Source organism: Pogoniulus pusillus, chromosome 10 (assembly GCF_015220805.1).
Source record: "Pogoniulus pusillus isolate bPogPus1 chromosome 10, bPogPus1.pri, whole genome shotgun sequence".
NCBI lineage: Eukaryota > Metazoa > Chordata > Aves > Piciformes > Lybiidae > Pogoniulus > Pogoniulus pusillus.
Window position 1 is genome coordinate 302,041 of NC_087273.1, and position 22,524 is coordinate 324,564.

General features: G+C 43.8%; 1 protein-coding gene across 1 annotated transcript in view; it reads left to right on the plus strand.

The window, feature by feature from the left end:
* LRBA (LPS responsive beige-like anchor protein) overlaps positions 1–22,524 on the plus strand; it is a 370,336-nt gene that overhangs the window by 276,349 nt on the left and 71,463 nt on the right. Inside the window, 1 exon segment of the mRNA XM_064149442.1 lies at positions 3,488–3,640. Within this exon segment, the coding sequence (XP_064005512.1) occupies positions 3,488–3,640 (153 nt within the window).

A 22,524-nucleotide genomic window follows, 5' to 3' on the forward strand; every position in this document is an offset into this window, starting at 1 on the left:
CTTCTTGTTCTTTCAGTCACCCAATTAAATAGTCTCAAATCTCATTTTATCAAGTGCTTGGCAGGCATTTGGTACAGAGGCATGTTTTTTTCCCCTGCCTAGTTAATTAGGGTGACTATAAACAAAAGATCTATAATTCAAAGCCAAGCAGTGTTTCACACAAAGATGGAGGTGATAATAGCTTAATTCCTGCTTGATCTTTCCTGTCTTTGCCCCGGCTACTTCGGATTGACCTTGTCCACAATCTGATGACCTCCCCATTGCACTCAGCCATTTGGAAAGCCGCTCATACCATAGCAGGCCCTCAGGGGCTACCTGAGAGACCACTGATCCATTGACCCATATCAGGACTGGGTTTCAGATCTGATCTACTGAGCTTCTGACGTAGCTGTGCAGTACACCCCCTATAGACAAAGCCAGTGGGGCAGTCTGAGGGTTTTTTCCCCCACTTAAGTGGCATTCAGTCTGCACTTGCTGTGTGGAAGCCATTTGCTATGGAGTACACTTCCTGAAGCAATTACACCTATTGATCCTTTCTGTACAAAGGAAGTAAATTCTCTAATTTAGCGACTCAGGTTTTCTACGTCCATCAATTGCCAGGGTTATTGAGGCTATTTCAGGCTCACCATCAGGTTCAGCCAAAAAAATCTCCACTCCTGTTTATAAGAAGATTTATATAGATATATGTATCTCAGAGGGTTCTTCTGTGGAGTGTGAAGGCAGGACTTTGCAGCGGCTTCCAGCAGGGTGGCCCAAGTTGTGATCACATGAACACTGTGCAGTGTATGTCTCTGTATATACGAGTGCTACGTTACAAAGAAATGACAGCTTGCAAAGCTGCACCTGCCTCTGCAGAACAGGGAAACACTGTGCTTAGCCAGGAGCAAATCCTTACAGTTTTGAGCTTAATCTAGCTTCCTAGCATGTGCTGTTCAATTCTGCACCAGAGTGTACTGTGTTCTGCTTTCAAATATTTAGCCATTAGTATTAGCCTCTTTTTCTCCTAAGGCATGGAGATTGCAGTTCCTCTGCTCTTAAGTGCTTGCATTTTTTTTCTCAACCATGTTTAGCAGGACAGCTATTGAGGTGTTGAGCTGTAAGCTGCTGTGGATCTGTTGGAGGGTAGGAGAGCCCTGCAGAGGGACCTGGCCAGGATGGATGGGTGGCAGAGGCCAATGAGATGAGATTGAACAAGGCCAAGTGCAGGGTTCTACACTTTGGCCACAGCAACCCCAAGCAGCACTACAGGCTGGGGCCAGAGTGGCTGAGAGCAGCCAGGCAGAGAGGGAGCTGGAGGTGCTGGCTGATAGCAGCTGAATGTGAGGCAGCAGTGTGCCCAGGTGGGCAGCAGAGCCAATGGCATCCTGGTCTGGCTCAGGAGCAGTGTGGGCAGCAGGACAAGGGAGGTTCTTCTGCCCCTGTGCTCAGCACTGCTCAGGCCACCCCTGGAGTGCTGTGTCCAGTTCTGGGCTCCTCCATTCATGAGAGAGGTTTTGGTGCTGGAAGGTGTTGAGAGAAGGGCAGCAAGGCTGGGGAGGGACCTGGAGCACAGCCCTGTGAGGAGAGGCTGAGGGAGCTGGCGGGGTGCAGCCTGCAGCAGAGGAGCCTCAGGGCAGAGTTCATTGCTGTTCACAGCTACCTGAAGAGGGGCTGTAGCCAGGTGGGGTTGGGCTCTTCTCAGAAGCCACTGGCACCAGAACAAGGGGCCACAGTCTCAAGTTGTGCCAGGGGAGGTCTAGGGTGGAGGAAGTTATTGGCAGAGAGAGTGATTGGTATTGGACTAGGCTGCCCAGGGAGGTGGTGGAGTGGCCGTGGCTGGAGGTGTTGAAGCCAAGCCTGGCTGGGGCACTTAGTGCCATGGTCTGGTTGCTTGGCCAGGGCTGGGTGCTGGGTTGGGCTAGATGAACTTGGAGCTCTCTTCCAACCTGCTTGATTCTGTGATTCTGTGAGTGTGGCATCCCAGTTCTGTTCTGCACAGGACTGTAGCGCACACTTGTTTAGAGCAGTGGTGGTCCTCACAGGGCCCTCAGCAGATACACAGACCTTGCAAACATCTAAAATGCTTCCTTTTTTGCTTGCGTTCATGCAAAATAATGCAGGATTATCTGTAATTGTAGACTGGATAAGGGACTGAGTTAATGACCATCCCAGGTAAAAGTAATACTCATAGACAATCACAGAGTGCTTTGGGTTGAAAAGGACCAGAAAGATCTTAGAGTTACAAGGGACACTGTCTGCTAGCCCAGGTTGCTTAAGACCCTATCCAACCTGGCTTTCAACACTTCCAGGCTTGGAGCCTCCACAACTTCTCTGGGCAACCTGGGCCAGTGCCTCACCATCCTCATTTGGAAAAAATTCTTCCTGATGTCCCATCTAAATCCAGCTTCTTCCAGTGTGACCCGTTGTCCTGTCTCGCCATGCCTCATCAGAAGTTCTGCTCCAGCTTGCCTGTAGTCCCCTTCAAAGCCTGGAAGGCTGCTCTAAGGTCTCCCTGGAGCTTTCTGCTCTCTGGGCTGAGCAACCCCAAGGCCCTCAGTCTGTCTTCATAGCAGAGGTGCTCCAGCCACCAGATCACTTTTGTGGCCTCCTCTGGACTCACTCTAACAGCTCCATGTCCTTCTTGTGCTGGGGGCTCCAGAGCTGGATGCAGCACTGTAGGTGAGGTCTGGCTTGATTCAGCTTTGACTGTGTGTTTGATTCTGGAGACTGAGAGAGTCATTAGCTATTGGATTGGGCTGCCCAGGGAGGTGGTGGAGTCGCCGTCCCTGGGGCTGTTCAAGGCAGGATTGGACGTGGCACTTGGTGCCATGGTCTGGCCTTGAGCTCTGTGGTAAAGGGTTGGAATTGATGATCTGTGAGGTCTCTTCCAACCTTGTTGATACTGTGATACTGTGAAGTCCAGGCATTTTAGAATTCACTACCGCCCCCTTGAACTTCTGCTCATTTAGCAGTCTTAGATAATAGCCTAAACATGAGTCTCTTTGACCCTTTATGTCAGAGTAAGATCATAACTGGGTGGTTTTCTGCCTTTGTAATTAATACACGTGGTGCTGCTCGTGCCCAAACTATGGACAGCCAGTGGTGCATTAGCACTTGGAAGCGTGGATTGTATGAAAAGGTGAAAGAAGCTTTTCTCCCAGTTTCTTAGCACTCTTGGTTGTCTGTTGTTCATGAGTTTGGTAAGTTTTCTCTGTACATAACATGCCACCAAAAGCAGCGTTCTGACTTTGGTGTCATGTGATCTTTTTTTCTCTTAATTCTTTGTCATGTTAAAAGCATGATAAAGATTAATCATATCTAAAGGTTTACAAGTTAAAAAGTACAGGAGAGGAGTTTCCCCCTCCTAGAGGAGCGGGACTGTCTGTGGGAGGGTTTTGTACCTTCTCCTTGCCCGATGCCATTCTAATAGTTGTGTTTGTGTTGAAGATGACAAAGAGCATCCTCTGACAGGATTTATAACGTGGCATTGTTTTTCATTTATCCACAGGAGTTGATTCCTGAATTCTATTACCTCCCAGAGATATTTGTCAACAGCAACAATTACAATCTGGGAGTGATGGATGATGGAACAGTTGTATCTGATGTTGAGCTTCCACCATGGGCCAAAACCCCAGAAGAATTTGTTCGCATAAACAGACTGGTAAGATGTAGCTATCTCCTGCTGTCTGCGGCATTTCAGTTCTTCTCCTTTTCATATGCAGCCTGCACCGAACACGTCTCTGTTTTGTTAAATCCCAAAAGAAAAGCAAGTCAGAGGGAAGTGCTCCAAAACTTTCATTTCCAAAAGTGATCTGAAACCAGCAGTATATTAACTTCCTTATGATGAAGATGACAATTCTTTTGTCACTTCCTTCATTTCACTCACCTTTCCTCATGTAAATATCAGCTTTGCTATCTAAAAATGTTTCCTTCTCATGTACTTTTTTTTTTCAATTATTCACTGGTGAGTGTGACTGTTGAAGCTTAATCAAAAGGTCTTGCCAGAAATCTTGCCTTGGTAGCCGTGCTGTGGAAGCAGATCTGGCAGCTGAAGGAACGAGCAGAAGTTGCCGTAAGTTAGAATTCTATCAAGCGAAGCCCTTTTGCAGGCTTTGTACAATCTTCAAGTCTCAGTGATAAGATGGAATTTATTAAAGCATGCTATGCCTTTTGGTGACACTGCAGGTCCCTGAGCCTCATGCTGTAGCAGATGCTGAGTTTTGGTCAGTCTGGTGGTATTAAATGTAAACCTCTGAGCCAGTGGATCCCATGCACCGCTTCTGAGCGACGCAGTTAACCTTGTCGTGCTGGTGGTCCTAGATGGTGGTGGATGGTGCCCTTGGGAATCTGCTGCTTCTACAGTGAAAGAAAAGCGAGGAAACCGTATGCAGATCTTAGATTGCTTTTTGTTGTCCATACTCAGTGGATTGAATACCAGCACCATTGTTTGATTTTTCAGTCAAAGAGGTGTGTTTAGGAAGAGCACTTAAAGCTCCGTTCCTCACTGGTACTATGAAAAAGGCTGGCTACAACATGCCGCGGGCTGATACATGCCCTTAATATTTCCTTACTGCCTGCTGCTTCAGACAGAACAGTGATTATAGCATTTTAAGTGCTCATTTGGTAAGTCATCACAGAGAGCTACTTTTTACCTTTGCATTTCCGTTTACCTCCTTAAGCTCACAGATCTACTACAACGATTGGAGCTCATGAAATGCATACTACTTTGATCTGTGACCTTTCTGTGGTGCTAATCGGGTTCCTTATATCATTATACCTTCCTCATTAATCATATTTCCTGCAGCCCGTCAGCCAGACAGACAGCCTGAGCCCCTGCTTGCAGCCTCGTGTTGGCAGGTTTCTGCTTTTCCAGATTATTACAGTGTGATACTTTGGCTTCTCATAACCAGTCCCACATCAAGCTGTGTGCTACAATTAAAGTCAGATGGTCCTCAAGTTGAGCAGGGATATACTGTTGCAGCTGTCTGTCTGTCTGGAACAGACCAGCACGGGGAACAGATGATATGTAGGACAGTGCATAATAACAGCTTGTACAGTACTGGGTCAGTAGCAGGGGTTCAGAACATTAATTGACAGGCTGGTAGATGCTTTAAAGGTGATTCTTCACCTAGTTTTTAAGTCTAGAAAGTATGTGTTTTAATCAAAACAGAGCACTGGGCATCCTCCCCGTTTGCTCTGAGAGAAAAACCAGGATGGTGTACAACTAAAACTCTGGTTTGATTGTTGGAATGTCAGAATGATGAGCTGAACGATAGCATCGAGATGTCACTTTAAGCAATGTAAAGAGGTGTGAAGTGCCGGGTTTGCTTCTGCATAGAGCTGGTACTCTCTATTAGTTTGTGGGAGCACAGCGTTTTGTAACAGCAGAGATCAGTGGATCACTGATCAGGGCATCACTAAGAAGGGGCTGGGGTTTTACCATTCTGAAATCTAATTCTATACCTCTCAAACTCTGTATCATATTTAGTGCTGTAGAATAGGTGCTAACTGGGCTTACGCAGGTGCAGCTGACAATAATTTAATTCTTGTATAATTCCATCACTTTATACATATGTGTGTCTCTAATAAGAATTCCTACTGGCTCACTAGCTGAATGAAAGTTAAAAGCCCACAAACTTTTCAATTAGATAACTAAAATTCCTCTCTCCAAACACCCAGAAAAATCCCAACTGCAACATCCTGCTGCATCCTTCACTTTCTTATTTCAAAGTTGGGCATTAGTCCTTGAGCAAAGGGGAGAATGTTAACTTGATCTGGTATCTGATAAAAAGAATATACCCAACTATTTTTGGGTCTTCTGTGTTTCTCAGAGACAGATAGTGTAATTCCTATTTCTTTTGCCTGAGAAGGGAAGAATATAAATAAATAGATGCTCAGGTGTTATTTGGATGCAGAAGTCTTAAACGAAAGCTATAGCAGAGGTAAAACTATTTCTGTTGGTCAAAGATATTGAAGCTGCACTAAGGCAGTGCTTGTGACTTGGAATGCACTGGATTTTTTGTGTGTCATCTTGGAAAAGTCATTTTTCCTGGATCCACAGCTATGTATTTACAAAGATGTTACATCAGGGGCTGCAGAAAAATCCTGTGGGTATGAACTGTATGAGTTCGGGCTCCCAAATGCAGACTACCAGTAACAGATTCCTAGGTTATTAGTTATTGTTGCTGGTAGTATCTTACTTGTTGAGTAAATTAAAACTACCAGAGAGCAGGAAAAAAGCTAAGATGAAACCCAGATAACTAGCAACATGGGACTGGTTACCTGTGCAGCACCTACTTGAAATTCTAATTAAGCCAGGATTAGAGGTAGTTTTAAAAGCTGGAGTGCAGCTTGGTCTGTGTGCACTGTGTGGCGAATGTGCTTCTGGCAGCCCAAGCTGATCTGAAATGTTTAGAGAAGTCTGAATGCAGAACTGAGGAGAAAGGACTCTAAAATGGGAAGTCTTCAGTCAGCTCTGACTCTTCTATGTGGTTCCTTTGGCATGTTTCCTCTAGAAGAAGGATACTGTGATCATGGTGACGAAAGAGAAGAGTCTCAATAGCTGTCCTTTGAAACTGTTTATTTCACTGGGGTTGTTCAGCCTGGAGAAAAGGGTGCTGAGGGAAGACCTTCTGGCCCTCTACAACTCCCTGAAAAGAGGTTGGAGCTGGGTGGGGGTTGGTCTCTTCTCTAATAACAAGAGACAGGACAAGAGGAAATGGGCTCAAGCTGCACCAGGGGAGGTTTAGGTTGGTTATTAGAAGAAGCTTCTTTCCTGAAAGGGTTCTCAAACACTGGACCAATCTCCCCAGGGAGGCGTTTGAGTCCCGATGCCTGGAGGCAGAGATGTGGTGCTGAGGGCCATTGTTTAGGACCAGCCTTGGCAGAATTAAAGAATGGTTGGACTGGATGATGTCAAAGTTCTTTTCCCACCAAAATGGTCCTATAATTTATGAAATACCTGTGCAGCAGAAGTGCTCCTTCCTTTCGTATTGCACCCTTTTCACCGCTGTTTCCCGGTGGCTTTTCTTTGGAAATTATCAACACATAGAATGTAAGAGGTACACAGTGTCCTCTGGAAGGCTGATTAGCTATTAACTCTACAAGCATTTTAATTTCCGGGAAAAAAATCACTCTCTTCACTTAAAAATAGAAAAGAGTAAGCTGGAAAGTAATCTGTAAATCTGCTTTTCCTGGCAAATGCTTCTGTTTCTATGCTGAACATGTGTGATGCGCTTAAATAGTTGTATATTGAAACATAACTATTGGCAGTGCATCCTAAACCACTAAATGGCATTTGCTTGCTGTTACTTTCAAGCTGTGACTATGAAAAAAAGTCTAGTGCAGGAGGTAGGGTTCTTGTCAGGCAAAATAAACATTTCCATTGCTAGAAGTCTCAGAAACAACATTCTAGTCCCAGAAAGATATCAGGAGTAGCGTTCTCTGGCCAGGCTGGGTGTGAAAGGTCTTGTCTGCTAGCATACTGGACTTTGTGTGTGTAGAAGTTTGATAGTATTTAACACTTCTGGTGCCATTGTGGCCAAAAGAGACAGTGAACTCCTGGGGTGCATTAAGAAGAGTGTGGGTCAAGGGAGGTTCTCCTTACTCTCTGCTCTGCCCTAGTGAGGCTCCAGTCTGGAGTACTGTGTCCAGTTCTGGGCTCCCCAGTTCAAGAAAGGCAGGGAAGTACTGGAGAGAGTCCAACAGAGGACTGTGAGATTGATTCAGAGAATAGAACATCTCTCTTAGGAGGAAAGCCTGAGGGATCTGGGGCTGTTTAACCTGGAGAAGAGGAGGCTGAGAGTGGAACTGATCAATGCTAACCAGTAGCTAAGGAGTGAGGGCAAGAAGAAGGGCCCAGTCACTTTTCAGTGGTGACCAGTGATAAGCTGAGGGGCAGCAGACACAAAACTGGGACAACACAAGGAGAAATTCTTTACTGTGAAGGTGCTGGTGCCCTGGTACAGGCTGCCTGGAGAAGTCTAAAACTGAAGAAGGTGAGCAGGAGACAATCAAAACTGTTAGTTTAAATGAGAGTGAAATGAAACGAAAAAGAGGGCAAGTAGTGAAAAAATAGCCAGAGTGGGTGTAGAAGAGTCGAAAGGAAATGAAGCCTAAATGAAAGTTATGGATGTTAAGAAAGTGAAGAGAGATGCAGATTTTCTAGGAGAGTAAGAGAAATTATCCTAGCTAAGATAAATATTAAACCTGGAGGAGAATGATGTGCAGTTGGGGAAGATTCTAAAAAGCCAAATGAGAAGGCAGATTGAGCGTGTACGGTTTCAAAAACATCAAGGAAGACACTTGCTATTGGCCCCAAAAATTAATTGGAAGCATTCTCAACAATTACATTTGCTTTCTGCTCTTTCAGTGTTGCAGAATTGGTGCTTGAAAGCGAGGCTCTGGAGGACATTAAAGTTATCACTGTGTGAAATGAAGTGGGAAACAATTGTGCTGGAGCCACTGCCCCACTGAACAGGTGTTCACTAAATCCGCCCCTCTCGTTTGTCTGTTCCCTGAGTGCTGTGCCTGGGCGCTGCCTGTCACTGGTGTTTGTGGGATAGTGGTGGAAGTGTGTTCAGATTTTGGATTAACGTGGAAAAACTGCATCACAAGTGTAGCACAGGTAAAGAAGAAAAAGAAGTTGGAAAGCAATGTCAGTTTCTTACTGGACATACTGAGTCCCCGTCTGTGACTGGAAGTTGCTTTTCAGGGAAACTGCAACTTGTTCTTCCTCTGAGGTGAGAAGTGCTGATGGTCAGGACTTCCATGCAGCAGCACCTGCTGGTGAGAGACTTGCTAGGGTGTGGTGGTGTTGGATTTGCTTCCCTCTTGTCTAAAGTTTCTTCTTAGATGGTATGTAAAAGCAGGCTGCTAAATTTGGATTTAATTAGTAGCTTGTTCTAAAGTAATTGTAATAGAGTGAGACCGTAGAGACATTGCCATCCCAAGTGCTCCAAAAGAAAGTGAGGCTTTGGTAACGTTTGCATACGTGGAGCTGTAGAGAAACAGCCTGAGAATTGTGGTCTTCAGTCGGGGAGGGGTTGAGAAAAGATGGCCATCTGTGCCCTAAGTGGAAGGATGCAAAACAAATTGGCTGAGGTTTGGCTTTCAGTGCTTTTCCCTGGCAAAGCTCCACCATTTGAAGGTCTGGGACGAGGAACAGTAATGTTGCCAAAACCATCTGGGGTACAGAGCAAGCTTCTGACAGTGATCTGGAGGTAGGAAGAACTCTTGTATGAGGAAAGGGTTTCTTCCTGGAAAGGAAGAGAATAAAAGGAAGCATAATCAAAGCATACATCATAATGAATAGCACTGAGGAGATGCATCAGGAGGTGACATTCTCTATTTTACAGCATAAAGATGTGAAGTTGTGCATGAAAGAAAAAATTAAATTATGCTACAAGGTAATATTTTTCAGAGTGTGTAATTAGGCTCAGGAACATTAGGAGCAACAACAGGAAACACATTTGGACTGGAAGTTGATACAAGTGCACTGGATCCTTAGGCAATACAAAACATGTTGTAGGAAGGAGCAGATCTTGCACTCAGTGCAGTGGTGATGGCAAGCCCTGGAGGAATATATGAGTTTGACGACAGAAACAGTACTCACTGCTTCTTGCTGTAATAAATAGAACTATTTTAAACTTCACTGTGTACAATCAGTGGTGCTTTAGTCCTGTACAACAGATTTTCTGGCTCTACAGGAAGCAAAATCTTGACAACAGAGTCCCAAAACATACAGAACTTGCAGGAGTGTATCTAAAGTAAGTCCTACATCTCTTCTTCCTCTCCCTCACCGCAGCACCGTATCTTTGTCAGGCTGTACCTAAAACTAGACCACTGAGATGATCTGGAAAAGCCTTGCTTCCATCCCAGCTTACTGTTGTAGAGACCTGGTGTACACCGTTGCTGTACTGGTGGTGGCACTGGGCACAAGTAACGGCACAGTTAGCTGTAGCACAGTGCGGCAAGAAACGTGGTTTTGATTGGGAGCTCCTCACACTATTTTCTCTATGAAAACTGGTGTCTCATCGAACAGCAGTCAGCAGCATGGGCATGTATAGTAAGACCAGCTCTAGTTAGCTGTGTTTCTGCTGTTCAAGAGCCGCAGCTCAGCACTCTGCAGGGAGTATTATACTGCTGCTGGAGGAAGTGGGAATGTCAGGCTCCTGAGGATTACGTGCTTCTGGGTGGAAACTGATGGAAAAGGTTGCTGCATCCTAGCCCATCTGCTCAGCATCAGCCCCTTACTAGATATTCCTTACATCTGCCAGTTGTTACCCTTTAATTGGGAGTTCAGGTGTAGCCCTTTTGGTTTAAGGAGAGGCCAAACTCTGGCCCGTCAGTCAAGCAGGAGAATGTATTTAGCAAAACAGATGCAGGCTTTTGACAATCAAGGTCATGCTCACCCAAGTAATAAATATGCTGGGCAGTCGGTTTCTGTGGTCAGATGGTTGGTCGAACCTTCAGCAGTCAAAGACTGTGAATTCCTTTCCCGGTTTCTCTTTTGGAAGCAGTTCAAGCAAACCCAAATCTTGGGTTGTGATTGTTACTCTCAGTCTTTGCTAGTTCAAAAGACCATTAAGTACTTACTTGCTGATCTCCCGACCCGCCTTAGTAGAATTTGTGAGGCATATAGTCCCTGCGTCACCAAATGCGGTAAAAGACCAGTTTTCATTTCCTTGTTTCATTTCCTAATAGCTACAGATACCTCATACTCTGCAATTTAAAACTGTATAATCAGAGAATGCTTTGGGTTGGAAAGGACTTGGAAGCTCATCCAGTTCCAACCCCCCTCCCATGGGCATGGGCACTTTCCACTAGACCAGGTTGCTCAGGGGCCCATGCAACCAGACCTTGAGCACCTCCAAGGGGTGGCCATCCGTGACCTCCCTGGGCAACCTGTTCCACTCTCTCACCACCCTCACTGTCAGGATTTTTTTCCTAAGAATTGTGCTGCTTTTAAAACACGAAGGTTCCCATTGAAATGGAGGAACGTTAATACATACACTTGAGCTGGAATGTCTCACACTTGTGCTCACCTGAACCTTTCCAGTTTAATTTAACTCGTTAAAGCATGTTTTAGCTGTCTAACTTGGTCCAGTTTGCCTGAAATAAAGAGTCCTCATCTGATAGTGTCTCCAGTAGATGTGAGGCACAATAGCGTAGGCAAAGGGGAGCTCTAATGAGCACAGCAGACAGGAGGATATTGGACAGTATCTCTACAGAAAGCTAATATTTAAGTAACCTAAAGAAGGCTCTAGAACCAATCTAGCCTGTATTCTCTCCAAAAGTAACTTTCCTTTGTCTATCTTAAATACTAAAGTTTCAAAATGTGTCTCCAGCAGGTTCATGATATGAAATCTCTATCAGCATTTTTCTTTTCATTATGAAGTTTTATTTCCTCTGGACTTTGCTTAGGTAGTGTTGTTAATAAAAAGCAACAGCTTGTAAAGGAAGATGAAAGACACTAATAATAGCAAAAAATGTCACACACTCAAATAGGTCATAAGCAAACAAAATCTGGCATAGATAGTGGCACTGTATCTACTCTTGTGAGGTTCCTTGTGTTTGTCCTTGTCCAAATAGGCAGAATTTCTCCAAGCCCCAGTTTAAGAAGAAACTTTGGATCTAGTCCAAGTTAGTGAGAGTTAGACATGGCTCGTAAAACCATGAAAGGTTCAGCAGCATGCAAGTAGTTTAGAGGAAGTTGATTAAAAATATCAGGCAACTCAAATGGTTGAAGTGTTGTGAGGTACAGAGCTAAAGTAATGTTGGACTTTTCATTTATAATCCCTTCACTTCTAATTAATAAAAAATACAACACTCTCCATTGTTCAACGGACTAAATCTCCAGCAAAACAGCCCCTGTGTGCTCTGGGATATATCCCAAACAGTATCCCTAGAATAAAGTAGTGCAAAGGATCCTGTCTCTCCAGACTTCTGACAAAAGGATTATTGCAAGTGTATAGCAGAAGAGTCCTTAAGGGCAGTGAAGCCTCCTAATTGTTACTGACATTATCTTTTGCCATCTGCTTTCTGAGGCAGAAAAAAAACTTTGTAATGAGGATTAAGAATGGAAGATGGTGTGAGCATGCTCAGAGAGCTGCTGCTGGAGTGTTCTTTGCTTTCATAATCAATCACAGGCAAACTCTTTAAATATTAGATTGTTATTTTGCCTAAACTGATATAAGTGAACTAAGAGTTAAATTTTGCTGCATATTCAGATATTTATAGCCAATTAATTTGCTAAGCCTTTCTTTGAGACAGTAAAAGGACATGAACTAGCCATACTGCAGTGGGCTTGGATGTCTGCACTGTCAATATCCTCCCTTCAGACTGATGGAAGCACACCTGCCCTCGGGCTGTGTAGACACCAGAACGATTACAATCCATTCCAAGGCTGCATCCAAAGGCATCTCGCCTCCAGTGCTTGTGTAAGCCGGGGCAGGCAGTCCCCAGGCACTGTCAGATTTGCGGCAGGCTGTGCTCCTCTGGCATTACACGTGCTTAGCGAACTCTGGCCCGGCCTGCCCTGTGCACGTTAGTGCTTTAGAACCGTTTTAGAAGCCAGCAGGATTCAGATGAAATCTTCAGAGGATGGACATTTCTCTCCCACATGTAATGAGAAGTGCTTGTTCTGTTCTTCTGACCATGGCTGACCACTCCATGGGAAATTTTGCTTCGTGTTGAGGCTCCTCCCATGGCACATGTCAGCTAAGCTCAGTACGACCAACCTGCAGGCCCCTGTAGCCAGGGTGCAAGCAGTGTGCTGACATGTGGTGTGATCTGCTGCTTCGATACTGTGGTTACATAGAAGGCTGCTGCGAGCTGACTTGAGTCAACTCCACATACTCAGGGATCAGTTTTATTTCTGGCTAGATCAACACAGTAGTGATAGCTCAATGTTACATCTGATGATATAAATACTGCTGATTTTTGCTTTGATTTACACACCTTGCTGCTGCTGCAGAAGCATATATCACCATTCTCCCCAGTTTGGTTGAGCTGGTGATGGGCAGGCCTGCTAGAATCACACAGAATCATGGAATTAACCAGATTGGAAGAGACCTCTAGGATCATCAAGTCCAACCTATCACCTAACACCTTCTGATTAACTAAACCATGGCACTACGTGCCTCATCTAGCCTCCTTTTAAACACCTCCAGAGATGGTGAGCAAGGATCAGATAAAACTGCCCAGCAAGCTGGCTCCCTCTGTGGGCTGCCAGACTGCCACCTCTGTTACATGTCACTTTTCTCACTTCCCTAGCAGGAGTTAGTCCCAATGCAGAGGGAAGGTAAGGAGTGTGTTCCATTGGCATTCCCTGGAGTAAGCCATGGAGTTTCCTAGGGAGGGATGTTTCTTTCTTAATCTCACATCTTTGACTGAAAGAGTCTACTTTTTTTAATCCTTCTTTTATCATGCAGTTTAGAAGAAGTGAGAGAGTAAATAAGGAAAAAAAAACAACTGAAGTGCTCTCCAGAATCTCTTTGCCAGGGACCAGTTATGAACTGCAATGAAGTTCCACTTAACAAGTCCAAAGATCACTGTCTGAAAAGAGGATAGAGTAGGTGATGGCACAAGAATAGTGAAAGATGGAGCTTAGTGACAGAAAGCTGTGATACAGGCAGAGAAGCAGAGAATTTCACAAGCAAACTAATGAGAAACTACACTGAGGAATCAGAAGAGTGGCCAGAGCAGGTCTGTGGCCTCTCTGGCTGCTCTTTGTGAGAGATTGATAAATGGAAGGCATCTTTAGAGTCTCCAGTGATTACATGGAGATCCTACTCCAGGAACCTAAAAATGAGTTCTGTTTCATATCTTCCTGAAATCTTGATTCCTATATTTGGTTTGATGTTTGTCATGAGATCTGGTGTCAGCTAGATTAAGACAACTCCTTTAGTCTCCCAACAGACTCATTCCTAAACTATCTTCTTTTAAAAAAGTCAATATGGGAAATGTAAATGTTAATTTTAACAGGTCAATTTTGGACCGGAAAAAAGAAAGGGAATTTTATTCTCAGTAAAAGCCTTTATATAATTTTACCAACAGATTGACTTTGACTGTTGCAGCCTTTTACATGTTATTCATTATATGAAGACAATGGAAAGGATACACTTATAGTCTCCCATACCTTAAGAACTGAAGTAATCCTGCCAAAATGTAAACTTGTGTGTCCCAATTCGTGTGTAGTGTGAGAACACCAGTAACACCTTCTGAATGCACTTATCACTAAGGCTGCCACTACGTACTGTCCATTAAAATCCTGGTTTGGATGTGAAATGTTAGGATCTGTGAAAACAAAAGTCTTATCAGAAGGTGCTTATTTTGCTCTAAAATCATAGTGGACTTCATTAACAGAAGAGGTGACTCAACGACATGGCACTGCTGCTGTGGTGTTGGAGAAGAGAACTGCCCCTTTCACTTATCTGATCACTTCATGCAATGTTAGCTTTCTATCTTCCAAGCAGTGGGTGTAAGCAAATTTCAGGAATTTTTAATGTCTTTGGAGCAGGCTGTACATTTGTGACCCAAGGATTAGCAGATAGAGGCTAATAGCTCTTAATTTGGAGTCGTGAATGCTTGGCGGTCATATGCTGACCTTACAGTCATTCCATGTCTGAATTCACATCATTCAGTTGTTTGCTTTGGTAGCTGAAGGGCTTTCCACAAAACCAGCGATAGGAAAACACAAAGAAAGTGTCCTTTGGTGGTGAATTCTTTCAGAACTCTGATTCTCCACCACCTACTGCTGTGTGGTTTTTAACGAGTTTACACATCAGCTGCAGACTGCACAGAGACATGTTGCTACACTGGTGTACAGCTGAAGCAGTTGCTCTCTTTGTGGCTAAGGGCGGCTTAGAGTGTTCAAAAAAGCAAAACACAATAGAAAGTGCTGTATCCCTGGGATACAGTTCCCTTTACCTTATGCCTTAACACATAGCCTCTAATAACTGCTGGCTGTGTTCAGCCTACAAGAGGAAGAGAGCTCATGTGCTAATTGACTCAGTGGACTTTTTTCTCCATGCTAGGTGTCTCTTGAAAGTATCTGGAGGTGACACCGTCAGCGTACGAAACATTCTGTAAATTCTGAAAGAAAAGACAAAATGTGGCTTTTGTTTTCCTGTTTAGCCCAGCAAATAGTTGTGTTTATATAAGTAGGTATCAAGAATAAGTGTCTAGAAACAGTGTGAGGGCAGAAACCACTTCAGTCAAGATTGCAACTGAAACCTCAACAAATCTTACCTTGACCATCATATACGGTGAAAATAATCACAGAACTGGTCACAATTTGAGAAATCTTTGCATCAAACTGGATACTCCAACCAAATATTGACTGATGAGCACTTGTCAGAAGGTTACTATAGTCGGAATTAGATGGCAGAGCTATAGCAGCTTTAAAGATGGATTTCAAGGTAAGTTTAAGACAAAAGCCTTTTCTCCTTTGGATGTCTTGAAAAATAGCATAACCACTCTTTTCCTCTGGAAAGGAGACAAGACAAAACTCTTTGCTGTTGCTTTTTGAGATCACAAAAGCCTGAGGGGCTCTCATGTAGATCTTACCACTCTTTCCATGACACAATAAACAGACCCTGGATTTCAGTAGTGCTTTTTGCTTCCGTGAAGATAGCAGTTTGCTTGTGTCCAGTATGATCATCTGGCCTTCTGTGAAGTGATAAAGAGAAGGTTGTCCTGAAGGCCAGTGTGCTAACAAAGTATGTTGCAAAATGTAGGAGGCAGTTTATTTCTCAGGATTTAGAAGTAATATTTTCTCTTAGATAGGATAGTTCCTGTGTCTTAATCTTTAAGGTGAAGTACTCAATATACTTCACCCTTGTACCATGATGGGTTAGAAGTATAAGAACACAGGCGGAAGTATGGCTTAGGAGCTTGTATTTTTCTTGTAGGGGATGTGAGGTTGGTTTGATCTGTTGGTTGGGAAAAGGTGGGAAAGATTTGGTTATATGCCTTCATAACTTTCCTAGGAGACTAGAAACTCTTTTTAGGTGACAGTGGATGGCTTAAGTAATCTACAAAAGGATGTTGGCTTTCTCTAAGAAAAAACTGGCATTTCTCACTCAGAATAAGTAATGTGGAGCAGGGTAAAAGAGGGCACTCTGAGACTTAGGCTGTCAGAAACTTGTTTTCTTGAATTAAATCTATTTTACTGTGTAGAACTATTCTATAGGCTTCTATTAATGGTCACAAACACTGCTAGAACAGAGGAATTGATACAGAGAGAATGAATCTATCAGACCCTACCTACAAAGGTGAGCGTTCCGACAGATATCACATTACCCTGGAATCCCTGATCATTCAGACCTTCAGTTTTGTTGAGGAAACTCATCACCTGCTGCAGCTGAAAGGTCAAAACCACTGTAAAAACTCCAAGGTCTGTTTTGACTGCGTAAGAAAAGATCTATGACAGTGACTTTCCAGCGTGCTTTACTCTGGGACCTCATAAATGTTCACTGAAGGTACAAATATAAACCGACTCACGGTAAGGCAGGACTTTCCTTAATTACCCTTTGTGGTCTTTTAGCAGCAGTCCATAGACCAAAGGCACCTGCATACCACAGGGCGAAACCCACTGGCTGAAGGCAGTGGCGATAGTTACTTGTTAAAGTGAGCATCGAGTCAGCCCCGTGATGAGCTGTCCTTCGGCTGCGACTAGTGATGATGGGTTTGTAGGGGTTTAATTGCTGGTCTAATAGAGGTAATGAAGGTTAACAGCAGAGACGAGTAAATATCATGGAATTGTTTCCTGCCTTTAATCCTGGTGAGATAGTAAATATGTTAACAACTCCCAACCAACTCCCCACTTTACTGTGCCCTGAAGGGAGGCAGTTTTACTAATATGGGACAGCTTGCATGCCAGATAAGCCCTAGTAAACATCACTTTCAGGCGGTGGCTTGTTTTCACAGGGTTATCCCAGGAAAGGCTGTGCAGGGTTTTGGACATGTAAAGAGCTATGAGAGCTTTTATTGACCATCAGCATTCTGAAGATTTTACTTGTTAATACTGAGCATGGACCTGTGTGACACAGCCACTTCGGCTGGGTGAAAACCAGTGTTGATTATAAATTGTGAGTGAGTCTGCGGTCTACAAAAGTAGCCATAATAAATTGTAACTTATGTGCTGTGCATCTTTGTTCTGCAAACAACTTTGGAGTCCTTTCAGCCCAGAAGTGAGGCCTTTTCTGTTACTGAATTAAAATGAGCCTCTTGAGTTGGAGAGGAATATGTGTTTGTGTTGGCAGTGGGTAGCTCTACTCCTTCAGCAAATGCTGAAGTGGCTTAAAAAGAAGAGCAGGTAAATACAAATGACTAAGAAGTGCATCCCTGACTTCAGGCTTCCTACTGGCACGCACGACATGCTGGCACTGCCTCTGAGCACAGGATAAATGCTGTTTGGTTTGAGGCATGTAAACCGGCATCTTGCAGACTCTCAGAATGGAAGAGTGTCGTGCCACCCCCCTGGTTGGAAAGTCACCATCCCAGTGGCTAGACAGCTGTGTAAGAAGTAAACTCAGTGTGATGAGCACAACACGGAGGCATAAATTATCTCACAGGTGGCTGTTTCCAGCACTCGAGTCGCTGCTTGCTGTTTCAGGCAGAGTAAGTGGTCGTTAGCTCTGGAGGAGTTAGATTCGACTCCTAGCAGAGCTGCTGAGCACCCAGCCTCGTGGCAGCAGGTATGGCCAATTTTAGTGCTCCTCCAGACATTGTGGAGGATAATCAAAACAGTAGTGGCATGTAATTTACTCCAAGGCCTTTCATTATTTAGGTGGCTGTGGAATGACCAAATCCAACTGGTATGCAGGTGGTGATCTGGTAGTTTTGAAGTAGATGCAGGTTTATAATGCAGGTTTCAGTTCATATACTGGAATGACTTAAAACAGCTATATGTTTTTTTTTCCTAGCAAGCTATAAATGAGTCCTTGGTTTGCAGTTGTATTCAATTATTTTAAAGCTATTTACAATGTATCCTATTGTAAAGCCATGACCTTTGATCTCCAGAATGGGTGCATGTCTTTTGTGGGAAGCAGGAAGTCTTGGGGCAAGTGACACTTGCAATGCAGTTTATTTTACTTAGACTTTGATTCCTCCCCCTCCCCTCCTGTTTCTAGAACTGCAGACAAATTTCTGTTTCTATTGGATTATAAACAGGTTCTGGATAGCTTCAGCTGCTGCATAGTGCAGTGATATTTTAATTTGCTGGGCAGACATGTTTACTGTGTACTGTGTAGTTTATGAGTGTTACCATAAATGAGGTAATCTTGCATCTTGGTTTCCATGTGTGAAACGTTACGTGAGCTAAGGCAGCTGCACTGCTGCTCGCTGGATATTAAGTAGACTTTATTTGGACATAAAGTTTATACTGAGCTGCTTTAAATATTTGTGTTAAACCTGGTAGTGCTGCTTTTTTAATGTGTGTTATACGATGCTGATGGATGCCAAATTTCACAAAGCAGCATAAGAATTTGCAGTGGATTTTGGCTTTGTCCCCCATTGTTCTCAGTGATGGAGATTCCAGAGTGAAATAAAATTAATGACTAAATTCTTACTTTATGTTCAGTTAGTGTTCCAGGGACTGGTTCACATTAAGGATACATAGGAACAGTAGCTTCCTAGCATGCTGTAGCTGTGCTAAAAACATGTGTGTTCTCTCCAAAATCTGGACCAGGAATTTCAAGTGGCACATGAAGGGAGAGAGCTGATTTCTGCTCAGTGTTCCAAGGAAGATGTAAAGGTTTTTGCAAATCCCTGAATCGTGTTCTTTTACAGCCTGTGATTTTAGCATGTGTGGCCATATTCTTTTCCTTAATTAAAAATATTGCACATTTTCAGTGTATGTAGCTGGCCAGGAAGGTGAAAGATGCAATGCACAGCCAGCTAGAAAATGTCATTTCATTTGACTCACTCCAGTATTAACACTTGCATGTAATTTCTTGGGTTGAACTTCATTTATTCAGAACATTGGGCATCTGTTGAAAAAAGACACAGTTATTTCATATGATTAAGTATTTAAACATAAATACTAAGGAAACAGGTATATATGTGTGTGTATATGTATGTGTGTGTGTATATGTATTTATAAGCAACTTGAAAGAGCTCCCTGCTGCTGAGTATGTGTTCTAAGGACCTCCAGCATTATCATGAAATCACAGAATTGTTTGAGTTGGAAGGGACCTTAAAGATCACCTAGTTCCAACCCCTCTGCCATGGGCAGGGGAATTCTGCTGAGCCCAGCTTGCTCAAGGTCCCCATCCAACCTGGCTTTGAACACTTACAGGCTTGGAGCTTCCATAGCTTCTCTGGACAACCTGTTCCAGTGTCTCACTACCCTCACGAGGAAAAATTGCTTCCTTGTGTCTGATCTAAGTCCAGCTTCTTCCACTTGGATTGGATGATCTTGGAGGTCTCTTCCAACCTGGTTGATTCTATGATTGTATGATCACATTTTGTGCTTCTGTGCTCCACAACCTCCCTGGAGGTGTTCAGGACCAGGTTGGATGAGGCCTTGATTGACCTGTTCTAGTGGAAGGTGTCCCTGCCTATGGCAGGGGGTTGGAACTGGATGAACTTTGAGGTCCCTTCTAACCTAAACCATTCTATCCTGGCTTGTATTAGCAATGCTGTGTCCAGCAGGGATAGGGATTGTCCCTTTGTATTCAGCTCTGGTGAGGCCACACCTCAAGTATTGTGTTCCATTTTGGGCACCTTAATACATGAAGCATGTGGAGGTGCTTGAGCCAGTGCAGAGGAGGGCAAGGAAGCTGTGAAGGGCCCAGAGAATACATCCTACGAAGAATGACTGAGGGAGTTGGGGATGCTTAGTTTGAGGAAGAGGAAGCTGAGGAGAGACCTCATTGCTGTCTACAGCTACCTGAAAGGAGGCTGTGGAGAGGCTGCTACTGGTCTCTTCTATCAGGTAGACAGTGATAGAACAAGAGGGCATGGCCTCAAGCTGCAACTGGGTGGGTTTAGACTGGACATTAGGAAACCTTTTTTCACAGCAAGGGTGTTCAGGCATTGGAATGAGCTGCCCAGGGAGTCGCCATCCTTGGAGGGTGTTCAAGCAAAGACTGGATAAGACACTTGGTGCCATGGTCTAGTTGATTGGATAGGGCTGGGTGATAGGTTGGACTGGATGATCTTAGGGGTCTCTTCCAACCTGGTTGATTCTATGATTCTATGACACTTCGAAGCCATTCCCCCTTGTCCTGTCATTCCATGCCTTTGTCAAAAGTCCTTCTTATACTTTGCTCAGATTGAAAATTATTGTTACAACTTCTTTTTAAGATAACATCTTCGAGTCCATCTCTAAAGTACTTAACCCAGAGAAAGTAACCAGTTGCTTGATGAGCAGTGGGACTGCTGAAGCCTGGTTTCCTACACGTGTGTGTCCTTCGCTTCTTGGCCATCAGCCCCCAGCAGAAACTTCAACTTCTCCCAAAAATTCCCTGTGCCACTGCAACTGAAGGAGCATCACCATTTGTGGTGCCTGCCAGTGTGCCTGTACTGGCTCCCCAGACACATCCAAGATATGATGCCAAGGTGCATCAGAGAAGGCTTAGGTTGGATATTAGAAGAAACTTCTTCCAAAAGGATTCTCAAAGACTGGAACATGGTCCCCAGGGAGGTGGCTGCATCCCTGCCCCTGGAGGTGGTTCAGAAAGGCAGCAGTGTGGTCTGAAGGACATGGTTCAGCACCAGACTTGGCAGAGTTAGATAATGGCTGGACCTGATGATCTTTAAGTTCTTCTCTAAGCAAAGCAATTCTTTGATTCTATATGAAGGATACACAGTGCCTGGATTTCCCTTGGTGGGGATCTCTTGTCTGTGTCTGAAGAGCTGTACAAATAAAATTATCTTTTACTTATCTTTTGCTCATCTTTCAAATCTGCTTGAAATAAGCCAGAGATTTCCATTTTCCTTGGGGCAGAATGGACAAATAGGTGAACTGGCAAGGAACTTAGCACCTGAGGCTTATTTTCCTGGGGAGCAGAGCTAAAAATCAAATCTGAATCCAGTATTTTAAGCCCTTCTGATTCCTACATAAGCTGAATTCAGCACACAAGCTTTAAACCAACAAGTCATTCTCAGGAGTTTTACAGCTTTATCCCAGTGCTTCAGTCTTTTTGTGGTTTCTTTTGCTCATTTGTTTCTTGATTTTTTTTTTTTTTTACTTTTATGATGGATATTATGGAAATTTTTGTGTGTGTAACTTATACTTTGGTTTCTTATATTAATTTTCCTTCTTACGTTATGATGTGTCTAACCAGAAGGACATGGAGTTATTTTGCACAGTTGGGGAAAAAAAAATTATACTGTGTGGCCTGGTTTTAATTTTGTTTTGTCAAAGTCCAAACTCAGGAATTTTCTAAAGGGGAAGAGTCCTTTGGCATTTAGGTACTAAAGAAAGAGAGGCTTGCTATAGGCATAGAAACAGTGCGGCTCTTTGTGACAGACAAAAGTTTTCCTAATTCTAACTGCTGCTAATACTTTGCATTTAACATTGTGTGTGCTGAGATTAACCTAAGGCTCAGTGTAAGTTTAGTTGCTCGTTTTCATGTTTTTATTAATTCCCTGCTTTTTTAGTAGGTGCATTTAACAGTTTATTTCCCTTGAGTGGTCCAGCAGCTGTTAGGCCTTTGAAAATGTTCATTAGTATATGCCTCACTCCATATAACGTGAGCCCCCCCGCTGTTTTATGTGGAAGGATCTTTAGGTTATGTAGTGAAGTTAGTCTACAATTCCTGTCATTCCTGTCATTTTTCTTTCAGAGTTTTCCATTTTTAATGCCCACTACACCAGACTTTCTCACTTGAAATTTTGCCACAGTTTCTGCTTTTCCTTTAGCCGTTGCTGTTGAAATTGTTAGTTTGCAGGAGTCTAAGCTTTTGTCACTTGTCACTTGACGAAACAGATTCCTAACTGTGGGTAGAAGGGGGAGAACGTGAGCTCGGAAGCCTCACTTCATCCTAGCAAAACAAAAATTACCCAAAAGTTTTGGCAGTGATTTTCAATGCTTAACTCTTGCGTAACTGGAAAGAACGAATTGTGGCTTTTGTGGCTCCTTTCTTTCCTTCTCCTGGCTGCCTTATGTAAACTTACTGAAGGAATGATGGTCTCTGTCTTCCTCCCTCTTCGCTGTTCCCCAGATCACAGTTGCTGGTCAGACAGGATTTTTCCCAGTCAGAGGATCCCATGTTCTGCTGGCTTTACATGGTTAGGCAGCCACCCTCGCTCTCCCTTCCTGGCAGTTCTGAGAGTTCCCAGCCCTTGCCTCCTTCGAAGGCTTTTTGCTGTGTGCTTCCGTGTTGCCTGCCCAAGTTTTGTGCAGAATTAAATGCTAAATGTGGCATTGAAATGTTATCATCTAGCAGCAACAAAATGACTGGAAAGCAAACGGTGATACAGAAGGGAGCAGATGGAGTTTCTCTCCGCAGCTGAGTCACAGGCTTTTCAGGAACGCCTTTTTCACAGGCACCTTTCTTTTCCTTTCTGTGCACAGCGTGGTACTGGATTTCT